General features: G+C 39.9%; 1 protein-coding gene across 1 annotated transcript; it reads right to left on the bottom strand.

The window, feature by feature from the left end:
• Positions 1 to 3,301: 3,301 nt before the first annotated feature.
• slc43a1b (solute carrier family 43 member 1b) lies at positions 3,302 to 19,246 on the bottom strand. Its single transcript, XM_018684432.2, is given in 16 exon segments — positions 3,302 to 3,937; positions 4,034 to 4,157; positions 4,625 to 4,698; positions 4,867 to 4,996; positions 5,235 to 5,367; positions 5,716 to 5,751; positions 5,990 to 6,136; positions 8,393 to 8,535; positions 9,211 to 9,251; positions 9,253 to 9,345; positions 10,096 to 10,188; positions 14,488 to 14,564; positions 14,878 to 14,933; positions 15,033 to 15,216; positions 16,803 to 16,961; positions 19,052 to 19,246. Coding segments are annotated over 15 exon segments (1,710 nt in total). The 5' UTR covers positions 16,957 to 16,961; positions 19,052 to 19,246; the 3' UTR covers positions 3,302 to 3,712.
• Between the last annotated feature and the right edge of the window lie 1,351 nt (positions 19,247 to 20,597).

Here is a 20,597-nt window from a genome sequence, read left to right as displayed (position 1 = left end):
CAGACACTAAATATGAATTCCATCTATAGTTGAAGGATAACTTTTTTTCATCAGAATTTGTTGTAAGTTTGACCATATCATTTTCAATGCTTTCTGCTAAAGCTTTTGATTTATTTCCTGTCATCTGCAAACAACACAAACTGCAATATCTTTGACTTTTCACATATGTCACTGATATATAAATTGAAAAGTGTGGGCAATGAATTCAAACCTTTTGGAACTCTGTACATACTGTTGTCTGTTATCTAAATAGCTGCTTAGCCAGTGTACAGTGCATTCAGAAAGTATTCAGACCCCTTCACTTTTTTTCACATTTTGTTATGTTGCAGCTTCATGCTAAAATAAAAAAAAAGTTTTTTTTTTTTGTTCATCAGTCTACACTTAATACCACATAATGACAAGTTAAAACAGGATTATGGAAATGTTTGCAAATTTAAACAAGGAAAATTGAAATATCACATTGATATAAATATTCAGACCCTTTCCTACAACACTCCCATTTCTCTTGATCATCTAGATCAAGATTTTTCTACACCTTGATTTGAGTCTATCTGTGGTAAAATCTGTTGATAGGTCATGAAAAGCACACATCTGTCTGTATACGAGGTCTCACAGCTGACAATGCTTGTCAGAGCAAGAACCAAGCCATGAGTCAGAAGGAACTGTCTGCAGAGCTCAGAGACAGGACTGTGTCGAAGCACAGATCAGGGAAAAGCTACAAAAATATTTTGTCTGTGTTAAAGATTCCCAAGAGCATAGCTACCTCCATAATTCTTAAATGGAAGAAGCCTGGAACAACCAGGACTCTTCTTAGAGCTGGCTGCCTGCCAAAACTGAGTGGGGCCTTGACAACAGAGGTGACCAAGAGCCCAGCCCTCTGGCAGAGCTCCAAAGATCCTGTGTGGAGCAACATCCAGAGGTCAAAGAAACAGGATTGTGTTGAGGTGCAGATCTGGGGAAGGCTACAGAAAACTGTGGCCTCCATAATTTTTACATGGAAAAATTGTATAACAACTAGGACTCTTTCTAGAACTGGTCGCCCGGCCAAGCTGGAGATGGACTTGATAACTTTGCATTATGATGAGCAGCTTCCAAATAAGTAGAATATGTTTGGGTTGTCTGGGCAAATTTCTGTGTTTTAAAATGTGAAATATAACAAGAGCAGAAACACAATTTAATATTTCTAATAATTTTTAATTTTTTACATATCTCTGCAACAAATCAAAGCACCATTGCAAATCAAGTCAAAAACCAAATAACACAAAATATGTTTTCCTTGTAAAGGCAAAAGGTATTTACAGTGAACAGTTACTTTTATATATCAGTCATCTGTTTATTCTGTTTTTCAAGATAATAAATATCTGTTGCCTCTTAGGTTTAATTAAAAATTTGTCACGTTTTTTTGACAAAACTTTAGCACCCTCTGCATCATCAAAATAAGTGATGATGAACAGTGTGAGAGTTGGATCTGCTGTAGCCAGCAGGCCTTAATGATGGCACAAAACACAGAGGGTGGATCCAATGAAATCCAATGTAGCTACAGTAAATACTACATTTCTGAAACCTATTACGTCCAATTTCCTGATGACAATAATGTGTGTGGCCAGGTTTTCTATCCTGGATTATATTTTAATGTGTCCCTGCTGTGTATGCTGTCTGTGTATCTGTCTATAAGCAGCTATCAAATGAGCAGGTTCATATCACAAAAAACATGATTTATGAACATTATGTATTTAAATGAAAACACTGAAACATCAGCAGATTGCACTTCACAGGGGTCAAACTATGTCACACAAGCAAACACATTTCAGCTATTTTACATTTCATTATGTAATCTTCATTTTTTTTTTTTAAAACTATTGTCACAGTTTTCTATTGACACTGTACAAGCTGTCTATTTACAGATATTCCTATAAGCCCTGTTGTGCTCTCAGCATGCAGGCATTCACAACAAAACACAGTTTAAAATAAAAAATATTAATCATATCTTGATGACTTTGCTACATTCAGGTGCTTCTTGAATTTTAGTTTTTGCTTCAAACAAGTCTGATCCTGCACAGTCTAATAAACCTTTTAGGAGAGGAGAGGAGGAGGAACTGTTGTTGCAGTCATCTGCTGGACTAAGGACTAGAAAATTACATTACAGTGGTATCTAAATCAATTTATAAGACCAGCACCTACACCAAAATCCTTTCTGATTCTCTGTCATTTAAACCTGTGGTTACTTCCTGTGACATCAACTCCTCCTCATTTTGGTCCTCCTAATGGCGCAGTCAGACCAAAATTTGCCTCCCATTCATGTCAGTGTGAAATGGGACAAGATGCATTTACTTCTGCTTGCAGATTGCCTCCGTAGCCTCTCTTTAATCTTACTGTACTTTGGTCTGCAAAATCGTGAGGCTGTCTAATGTCCTGCCTGTTTGAGAGAAAGCTAAAGAGGTGTTGTTGTGGCACGATAAAACGAGAGAGAAACAAGCTGGTAGTTTCAAAAAGTTGAGAAATTTTGCAAAATCTTCCTCCCTCAGTAAGCATTTGCTTTATTTTCTGAATTGAATGGAGGTTAAGGCAGCAGATGTAGAAAAAACTAATTTCAGGATTTCTGTTTCATACCATGTAAAGATGCATAAAACTTTACTTCATTTTCTTTATTTTGCAGGCCACAGAAACACCACATGATGGACTTTATGCCTGCCTAGTTTTCACTTGTAGCAGCTGATATTCTCCAGTACATGAAAACACCACAAGCTGACAGTTTAAGTGACTGTGTCAAATTACACTGAGTGGTTTGAAATCTTAGGCACCAATTTAGAGCTTAAACCTTGACATACAAATTGACATATTTTTAAATTCTGGATTTGCACATGCAGGAGTTACAATATCATTCATCAGGAGTAATTCCTCCCCCTCCCTGATGAATAAGGCAAACACTCTTTTTTTCTGTTTTTGGTCTCTACCAACTCCTGATTAGCCTGATTGGCCTGACCTACAAGAGCAAATAAACATGAGCTTGCTGATTGGTCTGGTTTCTGGGTTAACTCCTGATGGAAATATCTGGTTTTTTAGCTGCTAAATGATATACTGATTCCCTTCAAACCAAATCTTGTCATTTTCACATTCCCAATGAGAACTCTAAGAGTTACAGTACTATGACAGTAGAAACTACATGGTGAAATGATCACATATAGAGTATATCGCCATATATATTTGGTATGTCAAATATGGAAGCACAGAGTGGGTGTAGTTGTAAATTCTTTTTAAGCCTAGCTTGTAAGTCACTTAAGCAGACTGTATCAGTGGCTTCAGGGTGCTGGGGTATCAAATTATTTTTCTGTAATTGTCAACATGTCTAAATTGTCTTGCTATGGCGAAATAACAGTATATACAGTAGTATGCTTGTTTAATTGGCTCTAATTGGCTTGAAAAACATCCCATGAACAGGGAAACAGCATGTAAACTCCACACAGGAAGGAAAAGAGCTGAGATTCAAACCCAAAGCCTTCGTGTTGTGAAGCCACAGTTCTAACCACTGATCCACCTTTGAATTACATTTTTAAATGACCACATGATGGAGTCTAGTGAAAAGTCTAAGACTATTTTCTAAAGTAGGAGCCTAACATTAGGGTTACAAATGTAACTTCAATTCTATATTCATAAAGTACTGAATAATAATTACAAAAAGTAATCTAAATTCCTGTCATTCCTGTCAGTAATCTTAAACAGTATGCCCATTTGGTGTGTATCCATTAGCTGTGTGACCATTGGCTTGGGTCTTTGTGGTTTCACTAGCTGATTGGCTTAGAGGAGCATTCTCTTTGTCTTGGCTGGCTGCCAGCCTATTACGAGCCTCTTTTGCCTTGATCAGGTTTCTACGATGATAGAAGAGATAGCTCGGCAACAGGAAGCCAGTCAGGGAGAAGATGAGAAGACCCACATTGATCTGTTGTAAGGAGAGACATGTCAGTGCATGTGCTGTATGTATTTGCATACTCTTGACTTATCTTTGATTGTGTGTGTGTGTGTGTGTGCTTTCTACCCAGTAAGGATCTCCACGGAGGGGTCCCACCATCAGCATGAACAGTGGCTGTTGGAGCAGGGCAAAGGCAGCGCTGATCATTGACTGCAGGCCTGTTAGTGTCCCAAAGTGGTTGGCTGGATACCTAGAGTGGGATGGGAGAGAGTCTGTGTCTTAGTTCACAGTAAAATATGTATATATATGTATAAAACCCAGCATAACAGGATGATCAAGAGGTATGTTGCAGCCCAGCAACACAAGTATTAAAATGTATGTGTTGATGACTGATATATCCACTTCTGACTAGACCCAAATGTGTGCTGCACAGTGTGTGGAAAGAGCATGAAGTCATTACTAGTTAGCTGTAAATATGACACTGACATACTATTATCTTTGAAGTTGTATTTGCTAACGTGTTAGTGAGCAGTTGTCTATTAACACATCATATCAGAGCAAAACAGTAAAGTTGCAGGCTGTAAAACCAAAACAATGAGCTGAAAGACACCAAAAAGCTTGGTGGAGCTGAGAGGAAGTACAGGGTCAGGTGATGATTCTTATTATGTCCCTTAGTAATATAATTTTTTTGTGCAGCTTTTCAGTGGTACTACTCACACAGCAGCATAGAGGCCTCCACAGCAGGAGTGGATAAATCCCCTCACTATAGTATGCAGAACAAATGATACCACCTGACAAAAGAAAGACACAACAGATAAGACAGATTTACAAATGATTGTGAAATGTGTTACTATGTGTTTCTTTCTTTATTTGTGTGGGTTGTAAAACCAGGTGCATTGGTTTTCATACTGTATTCACATACATGGAGACGTTGTTTTCCTGTACAGTATTTTTCTAACCTGTAGGGGCAGGTTGTCAATCAAGGAAATTATTCCAAAGGTGACCAATAGGAGGTTGGTGAAGATGAAAGCTCTCATGGCATTAGTCAGTTTCTGGATCTTTCTGTCTCTCTTTGGGGGATCTGATTGGCTGAAGAGGACAAATGTCAAATGTCAAAGAGCTGTACCCGCTAAGGACGAGGTGTGGATGTTACAGAGTCCGAGATGGAACTCTGCTGTTGTCACAAAGACTGGATTTCGCCCCTCATCAATTACAGTGTCGTCAAGGATTGGCTCTTTTCAGGGCCGGTATAGGCAGCAACCAATGACTCTTTCAATGTTTCATTACAGCCTAAACCTAAAGAGATGCCAATGAACCCTCTTAATACCTCTTCTCTGTTTGTGTGTTTGCATTTTCCTCTTCACACTCCTTCATTCTCCAGTCCATGATGTAGCCGATTAAAGGACAAGTCAGTAGACACAGCAGCTGCATTGTACCGAAGATAGATGAGTAGAAACCAACTGGGGAGGACATGCAGAGATAGAGTGAAGTCAGTAGAAACGAATGGAGGGAAGGAGACAGATGACAGATTCATTTTCCTGCTGCTACATGATTATTGCTATGGCAGTGTTATTGAGAGCACAGAATGACTGGTATGTGAGCGATGTACTGGTGTGAGCATGTGTGTATATATATTGTAATCTTATTTATCCTTTTTTCTTTTATGCTCCTATTTTGAGAAGATTACTCCAACAGAATTCCGTTGTATCGCATGCAATGACAATAAAGATCGATCTATCTAGTAGCCAGGACTCCTGAGGTGGTAGTCATATGTAAAAAGCCTGCAGACGGAGCACCTTGACTCTTACCTTGTTCCTCAGCCTCCTTCTGCAGCTCTTCTGAGGCTGAAAAAGAGAAATCTGTAGGTCAGGGATCCCCACAGATGGTTTAAAACTAATCCAGTCAGCCCAGCTTTTGTCAATAAAATGATTTCACATGCTTCACCTATAATTTTCTTCATGCATGACAGAGGAAGCCTGACAGTGTTGATACCAGTGCTCTCTGATATTGCTTTGTTCACCGAAAACAAAGTGTAACTTAGATTTTTGGGGAAAAAGAAATCATGTAAGTTTTCATTATTACGGTTGGGGTCGCCGTGGATGACCAGAAACTCCAGCATCTTGTTCATGGCACCCATGAAGAAGATCAGCCTCAGCTGGGTCATTGCCATGGTGATGAGACTCCACAGGAGGATGGGAGAGCATACAGAGTGACAGAGTGGCACTGAACCTGAAGAAGGAAAGAGAGTAGAAGAAAGAGATAGTATGTGAAACCAGATTTAGTTCAGGTTGTGAAATACTTGGGGAGTCACACAGTTTCCAGAGACTCAGGCAATTCAGGCAAACTGTTACAGTTCATTGGAAGTTCAGTTCCATGGAAAATTTTCCAGAATGCACTGTAAAAAACAGTTTGCACAGTTTCTCTTTTATTATTCATTTTCATTTTTCATATACAGTGCCCCCTAACCCTACAAAACCAGGAGATGGTGTTACTTTATCACCAAGCAAGAGTTTAATGATGATAACCACTTCATCTGTATCTTAATTTTTACTGAATATATATCTGAAATCATTGTATAGTTTTTCACCACCAGCTGAACTAGGAACCACTTTGAACACTCTCACACAACATGAGACAGATGGATGAGTCTAATAAAAGCATGGCACACATGATGAGTGACAGTTTCAGTTGATGCCTCAGGGAGTTTCACACTGTACCGAAAGAAAAAATTTGAAAAAGAAAAAAAAAGAAAAAAGAAAAGCACTGGTTTGCAGTTACAGTATGTTGATATTTTCACTGTGGTGTTTAAATGTGTGTGTATGTATGTGTGTCTGTGGTACTGTTGATGTTTTGGTTCTTGCCATTAAAGGCACATTAGCATCCCATGTGTCATTGTGTAGTGTTATGTTCTGTATTGTGTTAGTAAAGCCAATATCAAGTGCCATATCTTGTCTTGTGTAATGTGTCTGATTAAGGTGTAAAGCAAATATGCAATTTCTAAATTAAGTCATTTAGAGTCTAATAAGATAATCACTTTTTGTTCTGACTGAGACAAACAGAGGGAGGGGAATGAGTCCTGATTGGCAGAGACAGTGTTATCATGCCTTCAAATGTGACATCATTTCCCAGGGATAAAACAGTACAGTCCCTGAGTTTGTTGCTGTTGGCTGCACTTTGCTATGAGCTTTCAGCCATTCACCATGCACTTTGTTCCTGTCGTTTTTGCGTCTTTCGTTCTTTCTTTAGCCATGTACCTGAACATACTTTTTATTATTAGCACATTTTCGCAGTGAAGATTTTTGTGTCGTTTAGCCAACATTAAATTTTTCCCTCAAGTTATTGAGCCAAAGTTCAATACAGTAATAAGTGGTCTTATTCCATAATCAACCCTCGTGACAAAGATGCAGGTTGCTGGTCTGCCAAAGAACATGTAACCAAGAGCTCCACTGAGTGTCACTGGACAGCCTCCAACCTCCAGCAATGCTGAGAGAGGCTGGTGCAGCAGTCATCACCTGCTCATGACTGGGTTGATGCCAAAATAAATGAACTTAATCTGTAAATCTCATTCATAGACATCGCTGGATTATTATCATACAGTCATATCCTCTTTACATCTTTGTTTTTATCATTTATTCCATGTTAGTGGAGAGTAGTTAATAAAATCATGAATATTTAGACCAAGTCCTCGCAATAGAGGACTTGATCCCTCAGAGCAGAAGTTACTGCTTCAGATATTAGACTGATTGGATTCACTGCAATAATACACTTGTTGATATTTATATCAAATATCTGTATCACAGGGCCTCTTTAGAGGTGGTGCCCTAATATGAGAGCATTCTAAACAAAATTATGCATATTTGAAAAACAAGTTATACACTAAAAATGTCTTTCTAGAGCAAAGAGGTCCATGACTGGTACAAAAAGCACCTAAGGGGACAAAAGTCACTGAGCTATTAGACTAGAGAATACTACAACCTACAGTGATGTTGCGCTGTCAGGTTCAACAGAGGATAACACTGGACAGAAACCTGCATAAAGACCCTGAGGCAGCTGTAGTAGGGTAGAGGTAAGTTGACCGCGTTGGGGTAAAAGAAAGGTCACAAAAAAGTACGATCTGCACCCCCTTCAGTCCAGCTTCCCCATCATCCAGTGATAAGAGACAGACATAGAGGAGACTCTCTTTCAACTCTAGATCAACCAGTAACACGGTGAAGGAGGTACGAGAAACTCAAAGGTCAAATGTCAGTTCAGAGGATCAACTAATGGACACAAGGCCATGGGGATTGTTGGAATAAACATTCAAAATCTTCAGAACAAGAATTCCTTCTATGCAACAAGTCTTCATCTCTACATGGGAGATCACACTGTTACTCTTATCAAGAAAATTGCCAAATCTGGTAGAAATCTCTCTATTTGTTGTTTCATACAAACGTAGGCTATAAATGTCAACACAACAACAATGTAATGTTAATAATAATTCCTTACCCTGAGCTGTGTTTTTGGAGTCTGTCTGCTCGGGCTCTTGCATCCTGCCTCCCATTGTGTCTTCCATGACTGTCACATGAGTGATGTACCTGTCTCCAGTCATCTTGTCCTCTGTCACAACCCCACTTAGCTTCACCTTTTTACTGCCAAAAGAAGAGATTTAATGTACAGTAAAATGTTTAAAATAATCCCAGAACATACCAGATAGTGATACTGTGGGAAGAGCAATAATTATCTACATTCGTCACCATCTAAAAACCCTTTAAACTTTTTAATTACTTTACTGAACAAGCTTTAAAAAGTCATTGAGTGTTAAAACATGGAGAGGGGTTCAGAATTATATTTTCTGGTAAGATTACCTGAACCCTGGGTTATCAGTCGACCGAGGATTCTTAGTGGGGAAGAGGAAAAGAGGGGGCATTCATCAGTGGGGTTTTTAAAACTTCAATATTCAATACTGTGGCTTTTGAAGCTGCACTAATCAGTATTTATATATCAATGACGGCTCAAATGAAAACTCCTTAAGAAAATCTTCAGAAAATTATCCTGAACTCTTGAGTTCCCATTAGCTCTATGAACATTTTAGCATCTTTCAGCATATTGCTTTGGTTTACAGCAAACGTTTTCATTCAGTCTTACCACTCTCACTGAGCCCTACCAAACCTACTGCACACTAACACCCAGCAGAGAGACAAAGCTAGACACTAGCTGGTAAACAAAGTACAGCATTTAGCGACTAAAGTGACTGATGTTTGATTGTGTTTGTTTTTTTTTCTCATGCGTACTCTAATGTGACTGAGGATGTACAGTGTACTGACGTGTATCTGACGTCTTCAGGCGCAGGGAAGGATTCAGCAGGGCCAGTTTAGGAAGCAGTTGAGGAAGACCATGCAGGCCATACTAGACCAAGTCCACATGATGGTGTGGAACGGCACACCAAGGTCATAAATCAACTGGAGTGGTAAGACAGGGAGAGGAAGAGGAAGGTTTGGTTGGGAGGAGGGCAGGTTAGGAAAGAGAGATATAGATAGACAGGGATGAAAATGTAAACCAACGTGTTACAACATTGACCTCATTGCATCATTATAATATTTAACTTGAACTGCTGCTTAAATGTCATCACTGAAATCCTTTCCCTTCTTTTCTTCTGTTTCTCCCTTCCATTTACCCTTGCACACTTCTTACTTTGTTCTTTCCTTCTTACCTCTTCCTTTCCCTCTTCCCTTCACTCTCCACCTTTTCCAGTTTTCTTCCCTTTCTTTCTTTTGGTTTTTAAAAGGGGGTCTTTAATGCTTCCCCCTCTTTCTCTTTTTTAATATTCTTACAATGATTCTTGCACTCTTTCTGCTGTCCACAGTGCTTCAGTTGCTTCTCTTACAGTTTATCAAGCAGCCCTCAGCAATCACATGTATTTGCTCCAGAAATGGCTCTTTTGTAATTATGCCACTGAATGTGGTATAATGTAATAAACAAATCTGGCAAAATATGTTTTATATTCAATATTGACAAACTGCAAGTTAATGAAAACTATCCTTAATGAGAATTTCTTGTGATGAATTGTGTTATATGGAAAGTTAATCTATGTTTTTTCTTTTCAAATATGCTCGCATTTCAAGTAGATTCATGCACATATGGATGTGTATGTATGTGAGTGTGTTTATGTGTGTGCGACAGAGAGGGGGAGAGAGGGAAGGAGAGAGCACCTTGACACCAGGGAAGGTGACGGCCGAGGAGGCATAGGAGCCAATCATCAGGGAAAGGATGGTCGATCGCACATTCCCAAACATGTTTGGCAGCTAAATGAAAGAGAGGAAGAATAAAGGTTAAGAAAACTTGTATCATATCAAAAGAATACATGAACCACGCTACCATCTTTATGAGTAAGCAGTAAATGTGAGAAAATAAGCTCTTGCACCTTGTGAACACTTAAGGTAAATGTGTTAATCAGCTATGTTTTGGCTCAGCTATGTTTTTTTTTGTCAATTTACATACATACAATATGAAGCATAACATATATACAAGGTAAAACAGTCTAAAATAAATAGCTGCTATGAATAAACTAATGTACATGACATTTGATTCATATAATGTACTTTAAGACCTTAACCAGCAGGCGGTGCTACTGATATACAAACTTTTCAACTGGGGGGTGGAAGGAGAGCTGACTAGCGCGCACACACACACACACACACACACACACACACACACACACACACACACATACCTGTTTACCTGTCTGCAACCTTAACCATCACAACTGAACTGAATGCCTAACCCTAACCTAAACCTAATTCTACCCCTAATCCTGAAACTTCAAGAAAGTCTTAACCCTCAAACACACACGCGCTCTCTCTCTTTCACACACACACACACAGAGCACACAGCACACAGTTTCTGTGCGATTGTCACCCAACTGGCATGTATGTGGGGGTGTGTGCATGTGAACATTCCCTGGCCATGCAGATGGTAAGTTTTGTGTGCGCTGTCCACAGACTCACTCTAACTATAGCTGCAGCTGGAGCACTGTCAGTCACACAGCTTACTACACGTGGCTCTGTTCACACCACAGGCTTGGTTTAAACTTACTGCTCATGTCAGACTATTCATTTCTATCCTAGAATATCACCCGCAGTATCTTTCATGACAGCATGAACTAAGGCCACATCAAAAACACAAACATTTATTTTGAAGGGGATGTTGTGTACACTGCTTGTGTATTTTTCTCCCTGTGTTAACTCAAAGGCTGAACTCTGACGTATTCTACATTCAGCTGATTAAAAAAAAACAACATCTTTCCTTGAATGGAACCAGGTTCATATGAAGTACTTTTTGACCTCCTGGGTTAATATTACAGATGAGCCCAATGGCTATGTTGCTATGCTATCGTATTTTTTTAAATCTGAAATCTCTGGACAAAAATAGCTTTAATACATCTATACAAAGGTGGTTGTTCTAAATCATATTGCTTTAACAAACAAGTAGGAGACATCACCCTGAACTTCCTTTCAGTTGATGGTGTGGATGTATTTACATGATTGCTCTCTACCATTGAGTCTATACTCAGAGTGAAATAAGTGATCAAAACTCCATTTACCCAGTCTGTTTGTCAAACATTGCCTCAAGAAAAAAAAAAAAAAAAATCATCTGACTCACATCTGGCTCGTCTTCCTATTGGGTTGTCTGTTTATCTGCCCAGTCTGTCTGTGTATGTTTCATTCAGCCAATATTAGCCTTTAAGGAACCACAAACATTCTGATTGATTACACTGTTATAATGGACCTAATCTATTCTGTGGTCATAAATGGGCTCTTAAACTTAACATGAACTGACTTCAATAAGACATTTTGCCTGTGGTAATAACAATAATATTAGTTGTATTGTAGTAGCAATAGTAACAGCACAGTCAGATGAACCTGTCAGGGGCACCCAGGGTGAATGAGCCAACAACCCAAACCAACACCTCCCAGCTTCCCAGCTAAAGTCATGCTACTGTACCCTTCCTTTATCCTGACTCGACTGTATCAGTCATGTTTCCATCTTGTTGTAGTTTTGCTTCCACCTCTGTTTTTCCATTCTTATCTGCCCTCCCCTCTTTTCCATGGCTCTCCACCTCTCTTTCCATTAGCTGTTCCATCTGTTCATGCCTTCAGTTCCCAAAGCCTGCCTCTTATCATTCTTTCTTTCTACCTCGTGCACTTGCACATGCAGTTTGAGACACAAACCAAATACGTTAAAAACCTTCAATGTACAAAAGGTACCAGTCAGCTCCCCAAAATACTGCACTCGCACATAGTCAACGGTGTATTAAACTAATGTGTCCTATCCATTTTTTCCCCTCTGGCACCACCAGCAGGCCAGTGAATATTTTGACATCTACTGTAGTACATGCATAAAATATGGTAGAAAGGAAACACAAAAATGTGATCACCTGACCTGCTATCATTAGATTGAAAATTACATTTTTCAAAAGTAATGACGTTCCCATTAGCCTTTGTACTTTGTTTAGGGCTAATTCACACTATTACCATTCTGAACTAAGAGGGTCACCACAGCATCATGGTGTCACAAGAATGCAGTCTCTTGTTCTTGTTAAAAAAAAATTGAGGACAGTACTGACCCCTGACTAGATCAGTGGAAATAAGGAGATTATAAGCATAAAAGTTTTGTAGACGTATTGTAGGAAGACTAAAATACCACTGATGGCTCCGGTCATTCAGTTTATTATTGTACAAACTGCCTTATCAAAGTTGACACAGCACAAACAAGTGTTGGCAGCTAGTAAGGTTAGTTGGGAATATACACCATTTACATCAGGTAGTTTTATCAACAAGATAACCACAACACACACAAACACAGACACATATACACACATACACACACACACACACACACACACACACACACACACACACACACACACACACACAGCAGACCAGGAATGACAGCAGTAAGGCCAAAATGACAATGTCAAGTCTAGTACATGGCCTATGTCAGGAAGTGGGAGGAAGAGAGAGATGTGGCTGACAAGAGGACAGGGCTGTGGAGGGTGTGTTGACCACTCAGGTTTTGGATTGGCTCAGAGGCTGCAGCAGAATTTAGAACAAGTGGAACACCATGTGCTGCTTTCCAAAATACACACACTCAGATGGACGAATCACAGGTGCATAACTCACAAAGCAGTCACAACCAGATACACAATGTGTTTTGGAACACAAATACTAAACCTTCTGGTTGTAGGTATATCGGTTGGACCCAAAGGGTAAATCCACAGTAAGTTGAAGAGGTGTCAGAAAACACTGCTCTGCTTCTCTGTAGAAACCCTCAACCATGTCACACTTCTGGCCACACCCCTGTGGTGTCACATCGAAGGCTTACTTTGAGTATGACAGAAAGAAAAGTGGGGATATGGGACACTCTGGTGAATTAGCAGTCTATGCAGTGTATCACTGTGATGTCTAGGGCAGGTCAGGAAGTCCAGACAGCAGGGACCTTTGTCCTGTGTCTCTGCCCCCATGTTTCCTCTCTATAGCTGACAGCTACTCAATCACATCCAGATTGGTTAGTTTCCCCTGAACTAGTGACAGACTCTCTGTCTAAAGTGCAAGAGATGGCCTGGTTAGATAATGAGATACTAACCATCTCATTCTCTCTCTTGAATTATACAGTGTCAAACAAGACTGAAAGTGAATGTACAGGTTTCTAAAAACAGGTAAACTCGTCAAAAGAGGTTATGTTGGTAAGCTCTATTTATTGATTTTTTTGTCACTTGCAATTGCCTTTAAACACAACATCTACATATCACCTTGCTGTTATAGTGAACTTGTTTGCAAAAGTTTTTTTTAAATACATACATCTAGCAAACACTGAACACTGGTGTTTGAGAGCAATATTTACTCTCCTTTCAGCTCTACTTTGGCCTCACAAATTCCAAAGACAAAAGAAATCTTTTTAGCTGCTAAATGCTTCACTACAAGGTGCGATCAAAAAGCTCTGAGACTGTTACTGTTGCGAACTAATGGATTGGTACACAGTTATGTGTATTCACCAGCTGCGAGCAATAGGCTAACTGAGTCAGTGAGTTAGTCTTCACAGTAGAAGAGGTGCAGTCTCCAAGACCAAAAAATGCACGTCATGCTTGTCATTTGATATTTTTACACCTCAAATTTGTCCCCCAGGGTCAGACTGTCGATGCCAAAGTCTGAGGTGACTGAGGGAGGAAATTTGGCACAAATAACCTGAACTGTGACACGACTGAAACTGGGGACTCCATCATGAGAACATGCCCACTAACACCACATTTTTACATGTGGGTTTTTGGCTGCACCAACACAATCATCGGACCAATGACCTACAGATCTGCCAATATTAGTGGCATATACAAAGGACTGCAATCAGAAATGTGGAATAATGTGATCAAGGTCCTCAGTGATATAACAGAGAAACATATCCCTGGCTAATGCCACAAACAGGAATTTTGTGGTGTATGTTTTTATTTATGTGAGGAACCTTATGAGAATAGGAAGATAGGATATTTTTGACCCCTCTCAGTTTATTTGCAAATACAGTGTGTGTACGTGTGTGAGTGGGAATCATACTGTGAGTGAAGTGAAGGTCAGACAGATTCCTCCAAAGCCGTTGAAGGAGACAGCAAGGAAGATGAGGACAGACAACACTGATGGAACAAATGAAGAACACCATGAGCTATCATGAAACTTTAAAGGTAAATCATGACTGTCTTTCTACAGTGCGGCTCTCAGACAGTTCAGGTATTAAGTGTAACATATGACTTTTTGCTTCAAGTAACTTTGGTTAAACTGGAGATGTATTTATAGCGAGTTGCATCATCTGACCACTTGATATAAAAGTATAAAAAAAGACCTTTAGTAAAGTATCTCTGTGGGTCTATTGGGCTTTTACAGTAGTAGGACTGGACTGAAACAAGCCTATGCTGATTTAAGGTTTGGTGTACTGATGTGCTGTCTGACCTTCAGGGTTGTACGCAGCAGCTGCTATCATTGCGCAGGAGGCTGCAAAACATGCACTGAAATACATACAGAGACAGAGCACATATGGAGTGTATATCACTGTTATTTGCATGTAGTATATTGAAAACGGGCATATACAGATTAGTCCGCCATACCTGCCAATGAGCCTTAGTGGGCGTGGCCCGTATTTATCCATCAAGATTCCCAGGGGTAAAGTGGCTGCGCTCAAGAGGAACGAGCCAATTGTGAAGCCAAGATTCAACATCTCTTCCTGCTCCACACAACTCAGCCAATCATCACTCTTTGAAGAAGTGACGTTGGTGCTGACAGTCTCATTCTCTGAAAAGGGGCACAGAAAAACAAGTCAGGAGAAGGTAAACTGTTTTAAATAAAGATGCTTAGGCTGCCAGAACACGTCCTCACTGCACTGAGAAGACTAGACATCACAATGTATGACCCAAAATAACAAAATATACTACTCACAGGGTAGGATCTTTCAGTCAGTGTACGAAGTAAGAGGTTAATGCAACAGGTGACAGTAACACACAGTTTTGTTTTTTTGGGCTGTGATTTGTTGGAAGTTAATTTTATCTGTTTCTAATCAACCACATACGAGGTATGGCTATTAAATAACGAGACTGCACTTTTAAACACAAATTGAACAAATTGTTTGAAATGATTGACAACTCAGTATAAAACTGATAACAGAAGTGGTCTCCATTGATAAGGAGACAGTTCGGCAAATTTTGCATGAAAATTTGGACATGAATAAAGTGTGTGCCAAAGTTGTCCTGAAACGTCTGTGTGCCAGCTCACACTGTGCTCTTGGTTAAGCAGTTTTGGGCCCAAAAACAAATCACAGTGCTTGATCAACCTCCTTCACCTGATCTAGCACCATGTGACTTTTTCCTTTTTCCTAAGATCAAATCTGTGCTCAAAGGAACACGTTTTGAGTTTGTGTCAGAAGTTAAGAAAAGAACAACAGAGGTTCTGAGACAACTGTCCAAAGATCAGTGGGAGACCCAAATACAGCGGTGTGCTGATGCAGAAGGGGAGAAAGACATTGAAAAATGTTTATGTTCAATAAAATTGTATTACAGCATTAGTCTCCTTATTTAATAGCCATACCTCGAACACAACAGATTGTAGCTGTGAGTGAAGGAAATATTCAGTAACTGGATGGCTGCAGCATTACAGCGTTAGAGTAGGTGAGAGTAGAGAGCGTCAGAGGTATCAAAACTTTAGCACATTAATCCAAAACTATTCTGCTCACCACTAAAGGTAAATATATTATAAGTAAGTTGAGTGAGCTGTCCCTTTAAAGTATACTGGCAAAAACATCCTGTCCCACATCTGACCTCTACTGTTAACCAGCTGACAAAGACATCTGACAAGCTTCCACCCTCCTTGTCATCAGGGGCGTGCCTAAAAGGGTGGCACAAGGTGGTGGAAGGCTACTGAGCCCTTTGCCTTGTAAGGACGATTTTCAGGCTCTTGTGCAGTGTCACTTTTCATGTAATAGTGCCCTGTGCTCTAACACAGGGCACAGAGCCACATCCAAGATAATTTTTTTTGCATTACATTCATATCTAAAACGAGCAATATTAATGTTAATTGTCCATTTTTGATGAATGGTTGTCATGTTCCTGAGAGAGATCAGTCCTTGAATGACTTCAAAAAATCCACTTCACTCATGGTCTCCTCAAAGAACCGGAAAAACAGCTATACAACAAACACCACGACATTCAAGCATCCTGTGTGTAGCACTGACTTTATTACATGTGCAGTATGGCCAGATGTGCAATCACAATTTAGTGAAACTGCAGCAGTTCTGAACCTATCCAAGAGAGGAAAGTATTTGACACATCCAACCGTGGATTATCACCACACTAGGACCAGAAGAAGTGGTTGGACAGCGGTCTTACCAATACAAAGGTGGGAATAGAAGCCTTCATTCTTCAGCATGATGAGTAGTGAGCCCCAGCCCAACAGAACAGCAGAGAAGAGCAGGTTCTCTATGATGGCAGTGACGGCCATCCACCACCTCCTCCTGTAAGCCTGGGCCAAGCTGGGAGCCATGACAGCTGGAGACGCACAGGAACAGGAGTAATAAGAGGAAAACATTAGTCCACCAAACAACAGGCAACTAGGAACCATTAAGTATAACAACTCATTACTTTGCCCTGTTTTCTACCTGGGAGCCACATTAGTTTTATTCACATAACATATAGGTGCAACAACATCTTTTTCAGATCTCTTGCACAGAGCTTAACATGCATTCGTATTTCACAAAATTTCAATAAACAGGGCTATAAAATTAAGTAATAAGACAAAGCTACTGCTGCTGGAAACCTGGGAATTTTCTAGGCAAGCTATGTCTGCATGTCCCAATGTAATAATAAATGAAACTGGTATTTATCTCAACAACTGGCCATATCTATCAAAGAGGAGGCTTCTTCTCTACTACTACTACAGCTGGTGGTGGTAAACCACCAAGAAGCACAACTATTGACCAGGAAAAGGCAGAGGACAAGAAGATTGCTCATATGATATTACAGGATAGCTGTCTTGTTATTATGGCATATACTGCCTTATTGACCAGCACTATCTGCTACTCCAGTAAATCCACATACACACAAAAAACAAAAGAATAAAGAATAGCAAAATGTGTGTTTACTCTATGTCCTAGAGATTATTTTAAGTGTTTATGAATAAGGCAATGCTTTCAACACAGCCTCATGATATACACAACTAATTTTGGTGAGAAACACTGAATGTAAAGTGTGAGTGATTTTTCAGCATTAAACATCATCACTGTTGCATTAGTAAAATACTATGGTAAAATGGGTGGAGTTACACTCCATGTGATGTCAGCTTGTGAGCTGTCATGAAACCTGAAAGGAAGTGTTGGAGGTATCAGTGAGGGGACGGGAAGATGAGACCAAAGAGGGGGAAGCTTGACCTCACAAGATCTTCAGCTGCAGATGGAGCTATCAGGTGTCATGCTCTGATCTAACCCACGTGCACCCACCGACGCACACATTCACACTCACTGAAACACACAGGTTGAACTACGAATCAGTGCTCTCAGTGTTCTTCTCAGCCATGAGTGTGTAAATATTTAAACTACTGAACTTAAAACTTATGTGGTGAGTGAGTCTCTCTCTCTCTCCTCTCTCTCTCTCAGTGTGTGTGCAGCAGTGACTCAACCTGTGCACGTGTTTGCACACTGGGAGCCCTGCTGACCAAGGAAATAGCACAGCTCTCTCTCTCTCTCTCTCTCTCTGTGTAATGAAATCCCTCGCTGTAAAACTACAGTTCCTATACTTCCTGTAGTTGCTTCAAAATCAAAGCACAGCACTGCATAACTCTCCCTAAAACCTGACATGAGAATGAGGTGTTACTGGTTTAATTAATTAACATTCAGCATGACATAACACACAAATCTACACGTGTACCAAATCAGATATGATTCTGAACATAATGAACATAACTTATTTACATCTTACAGCTTTGCTCTTCATTTTGTGTGTAGTTTCAAATTAAATCAACTACTCATTTAATCAATAGGCTAGACCCCATTTGGAATAAAAATGCCATTACAGTTTGTATTTATTTTATACAGTTGCTTACTCACATTTCTGAAATACTAACTTCACTTTTTCAAGACTTTTCACACAGTCAGCACAACAGCAGCCAATGAAAACTTAACCATGGATCACTTTTCATTGCTTTGACACAAAATACAATGCAATGTGTTCAAAATACATGAACTGATATCATATGCATTTGCAGCTGCTCTGCCGGCAGTTTGTTGACAACTCTTGTAGTTCTTTTCACCGAGTGGTAGATACCGAGTTACAAATCATATGCTGACATGAACAGTACAATGTGAATGAGGCATAAGTTGTCATCCCCACTGTTACATCATTCAGTAACAGGGAAAAGCTTCATACCCTCTACAAGTTTTAGTCTTTACTAGACTTAACACTTGTGTCACCTCCATCACCACGTGTTATTTTCTCTCACACAGAAATGTTGTATAAAGTTTTCCCAAACAGTTCTTCTCCAATCCTAAGAATCCTCCCAACAGGATTAAATCATGGGATGAAAAACCTTCATTTTTGTCTTTATGAAGCAATCATTAACACACAACATGTCTGAAGTCACTTACTTTACAAGTCGTTGATGATCTCTTCACTGTTGCCTCTGTGTCTCAACAGGAGAAAGTTTGATTCTTTAGACTTAAATCCTTAAATCCTTCTTTCCTTTGCAGATTTAAAGTGAGATATCCTCTCTCTGTGTGGCAGCTGTATTCACTGGCACATGTGCAGTCACATCGACTCTCTCTCTCTCTTTCTGTGTACAGTATGTCTATAAATGGAGCTCAAGTCATACCCACCCTCCCACCCACCTTAACACACACAATCTTGTACACATATCTTTTTGGGGACCTAACATTAAAGCACATTCCCTAGCCCCTTAGCTTAGCCATGACTACTGAATGCCTAAAAGCCTAACCAAAACCTAATTCTACCCAGAACCCAGAAACTAAGTCTTAACCCTCAAACAGCAGTGTAAACCAACATTTTGATTTCCACAAAGCTGTCAGACCCCACAAGTACAGCAAAACAAATAATGTGAACCTCCTCCTCATGAGAAGTTAACATGTTGGAGAAAGAAGACGTCAGGTAAACTTGCTCATTGGCCCCATCATGTGGTCAACTACAGTATATCTGTCTGATATAGATTCATATTCGCCAAGCACTTTATTACACCTGTGCACCTACTTATTCATGCAATTATCCAATCAGCAATCTGTGGCAGCAGAGCAGTGTCTAAAATCCTGCAGATACAGGTCAGGAGCTGCAGTTAATGTTCATATCAAACATCAGAATAGAGGGAATAAAAAGTGATCTAAGGGGCTTTGACTATGGCCTGACTGTTGGTGTCCTGGTGGGAGTCAGGGTCTAGAGCAGGGGTGTTAATTAAACTAAGGCAACATCAGCATTGTGGTTGACCTCAAAGGGCCAGTTGTAACTGCAAGACTTTATGAATGTATCTACTCTCTCATATTACATAATTGCCTCTGCAGTCAGTTATATTAGTTTTAATAATAACTGAATTAATAACTAGGTTTAAAAGGTGAGTTATCAGGGGTGTGTGGCTTTTTTTCTCTTCCACCAGTCCAACCGAGCCAGTTTTCTCACCACACATGGTAGCCACACCATCAATAACAAGCCTCACCAACTTCTCCCAGGGCAATTTCATTTTACTTACAGACTTCTCCACCTCACTGAAGGATCCCTCATTGTCGTCCCGTGCATCCAGGGGCTCCTCACTGACAGACAAGTCTGCATCCATGCCTCTTAAAATGGCTAGATGTGCTGTATCAGTGTTGTCAGTGCTTTTGTCGTCGGCTATTTGAAAAGCCAGATAATTGCGCGTTTCTTCAGTCAGCTCTGTCGTCTGATTTTCCGCTAGTTCCCTGACTCTGTCTGCATGAAGTATCTTGACAAGCTAATATTATAAAAGCCTCTCTCTGCTCACATACCTTCAGCATACACTGCTTTACAAATGCACTTTCTGAAAAACACTTTGTTGTAACTTTTGTTAACATATTCTGCTGAGACAGCAGGCTGCTTTTTAATCCTTGGACCTGTTGCTTCTCTCGGTGGCTATCGTTAGCATACTTAGCTCCGTGTTTGGTGTCAAAGTGT

This window comes from Lates calcarifer, linkage group LG5 (genome assembly GCF_001640805.2).
Source record: "Lates calcarifer isolate ASB-BC8 linkage group LG5, TLL_Latcal_v3, whole genome shotgun sequence".
In the NCBI taxonomy this organism is placed as follows: domain Eukaryota; kingdom Metazoa; phylum Chordata; class Actinopteri; family Centropomidae; genus Lates; species Lates calcarifer.
The sequence above is the reverse complement of the archived record's forward strand: the minus strand, read 5'-3'. Positions and strand labels throughout refer to the sequence as shown.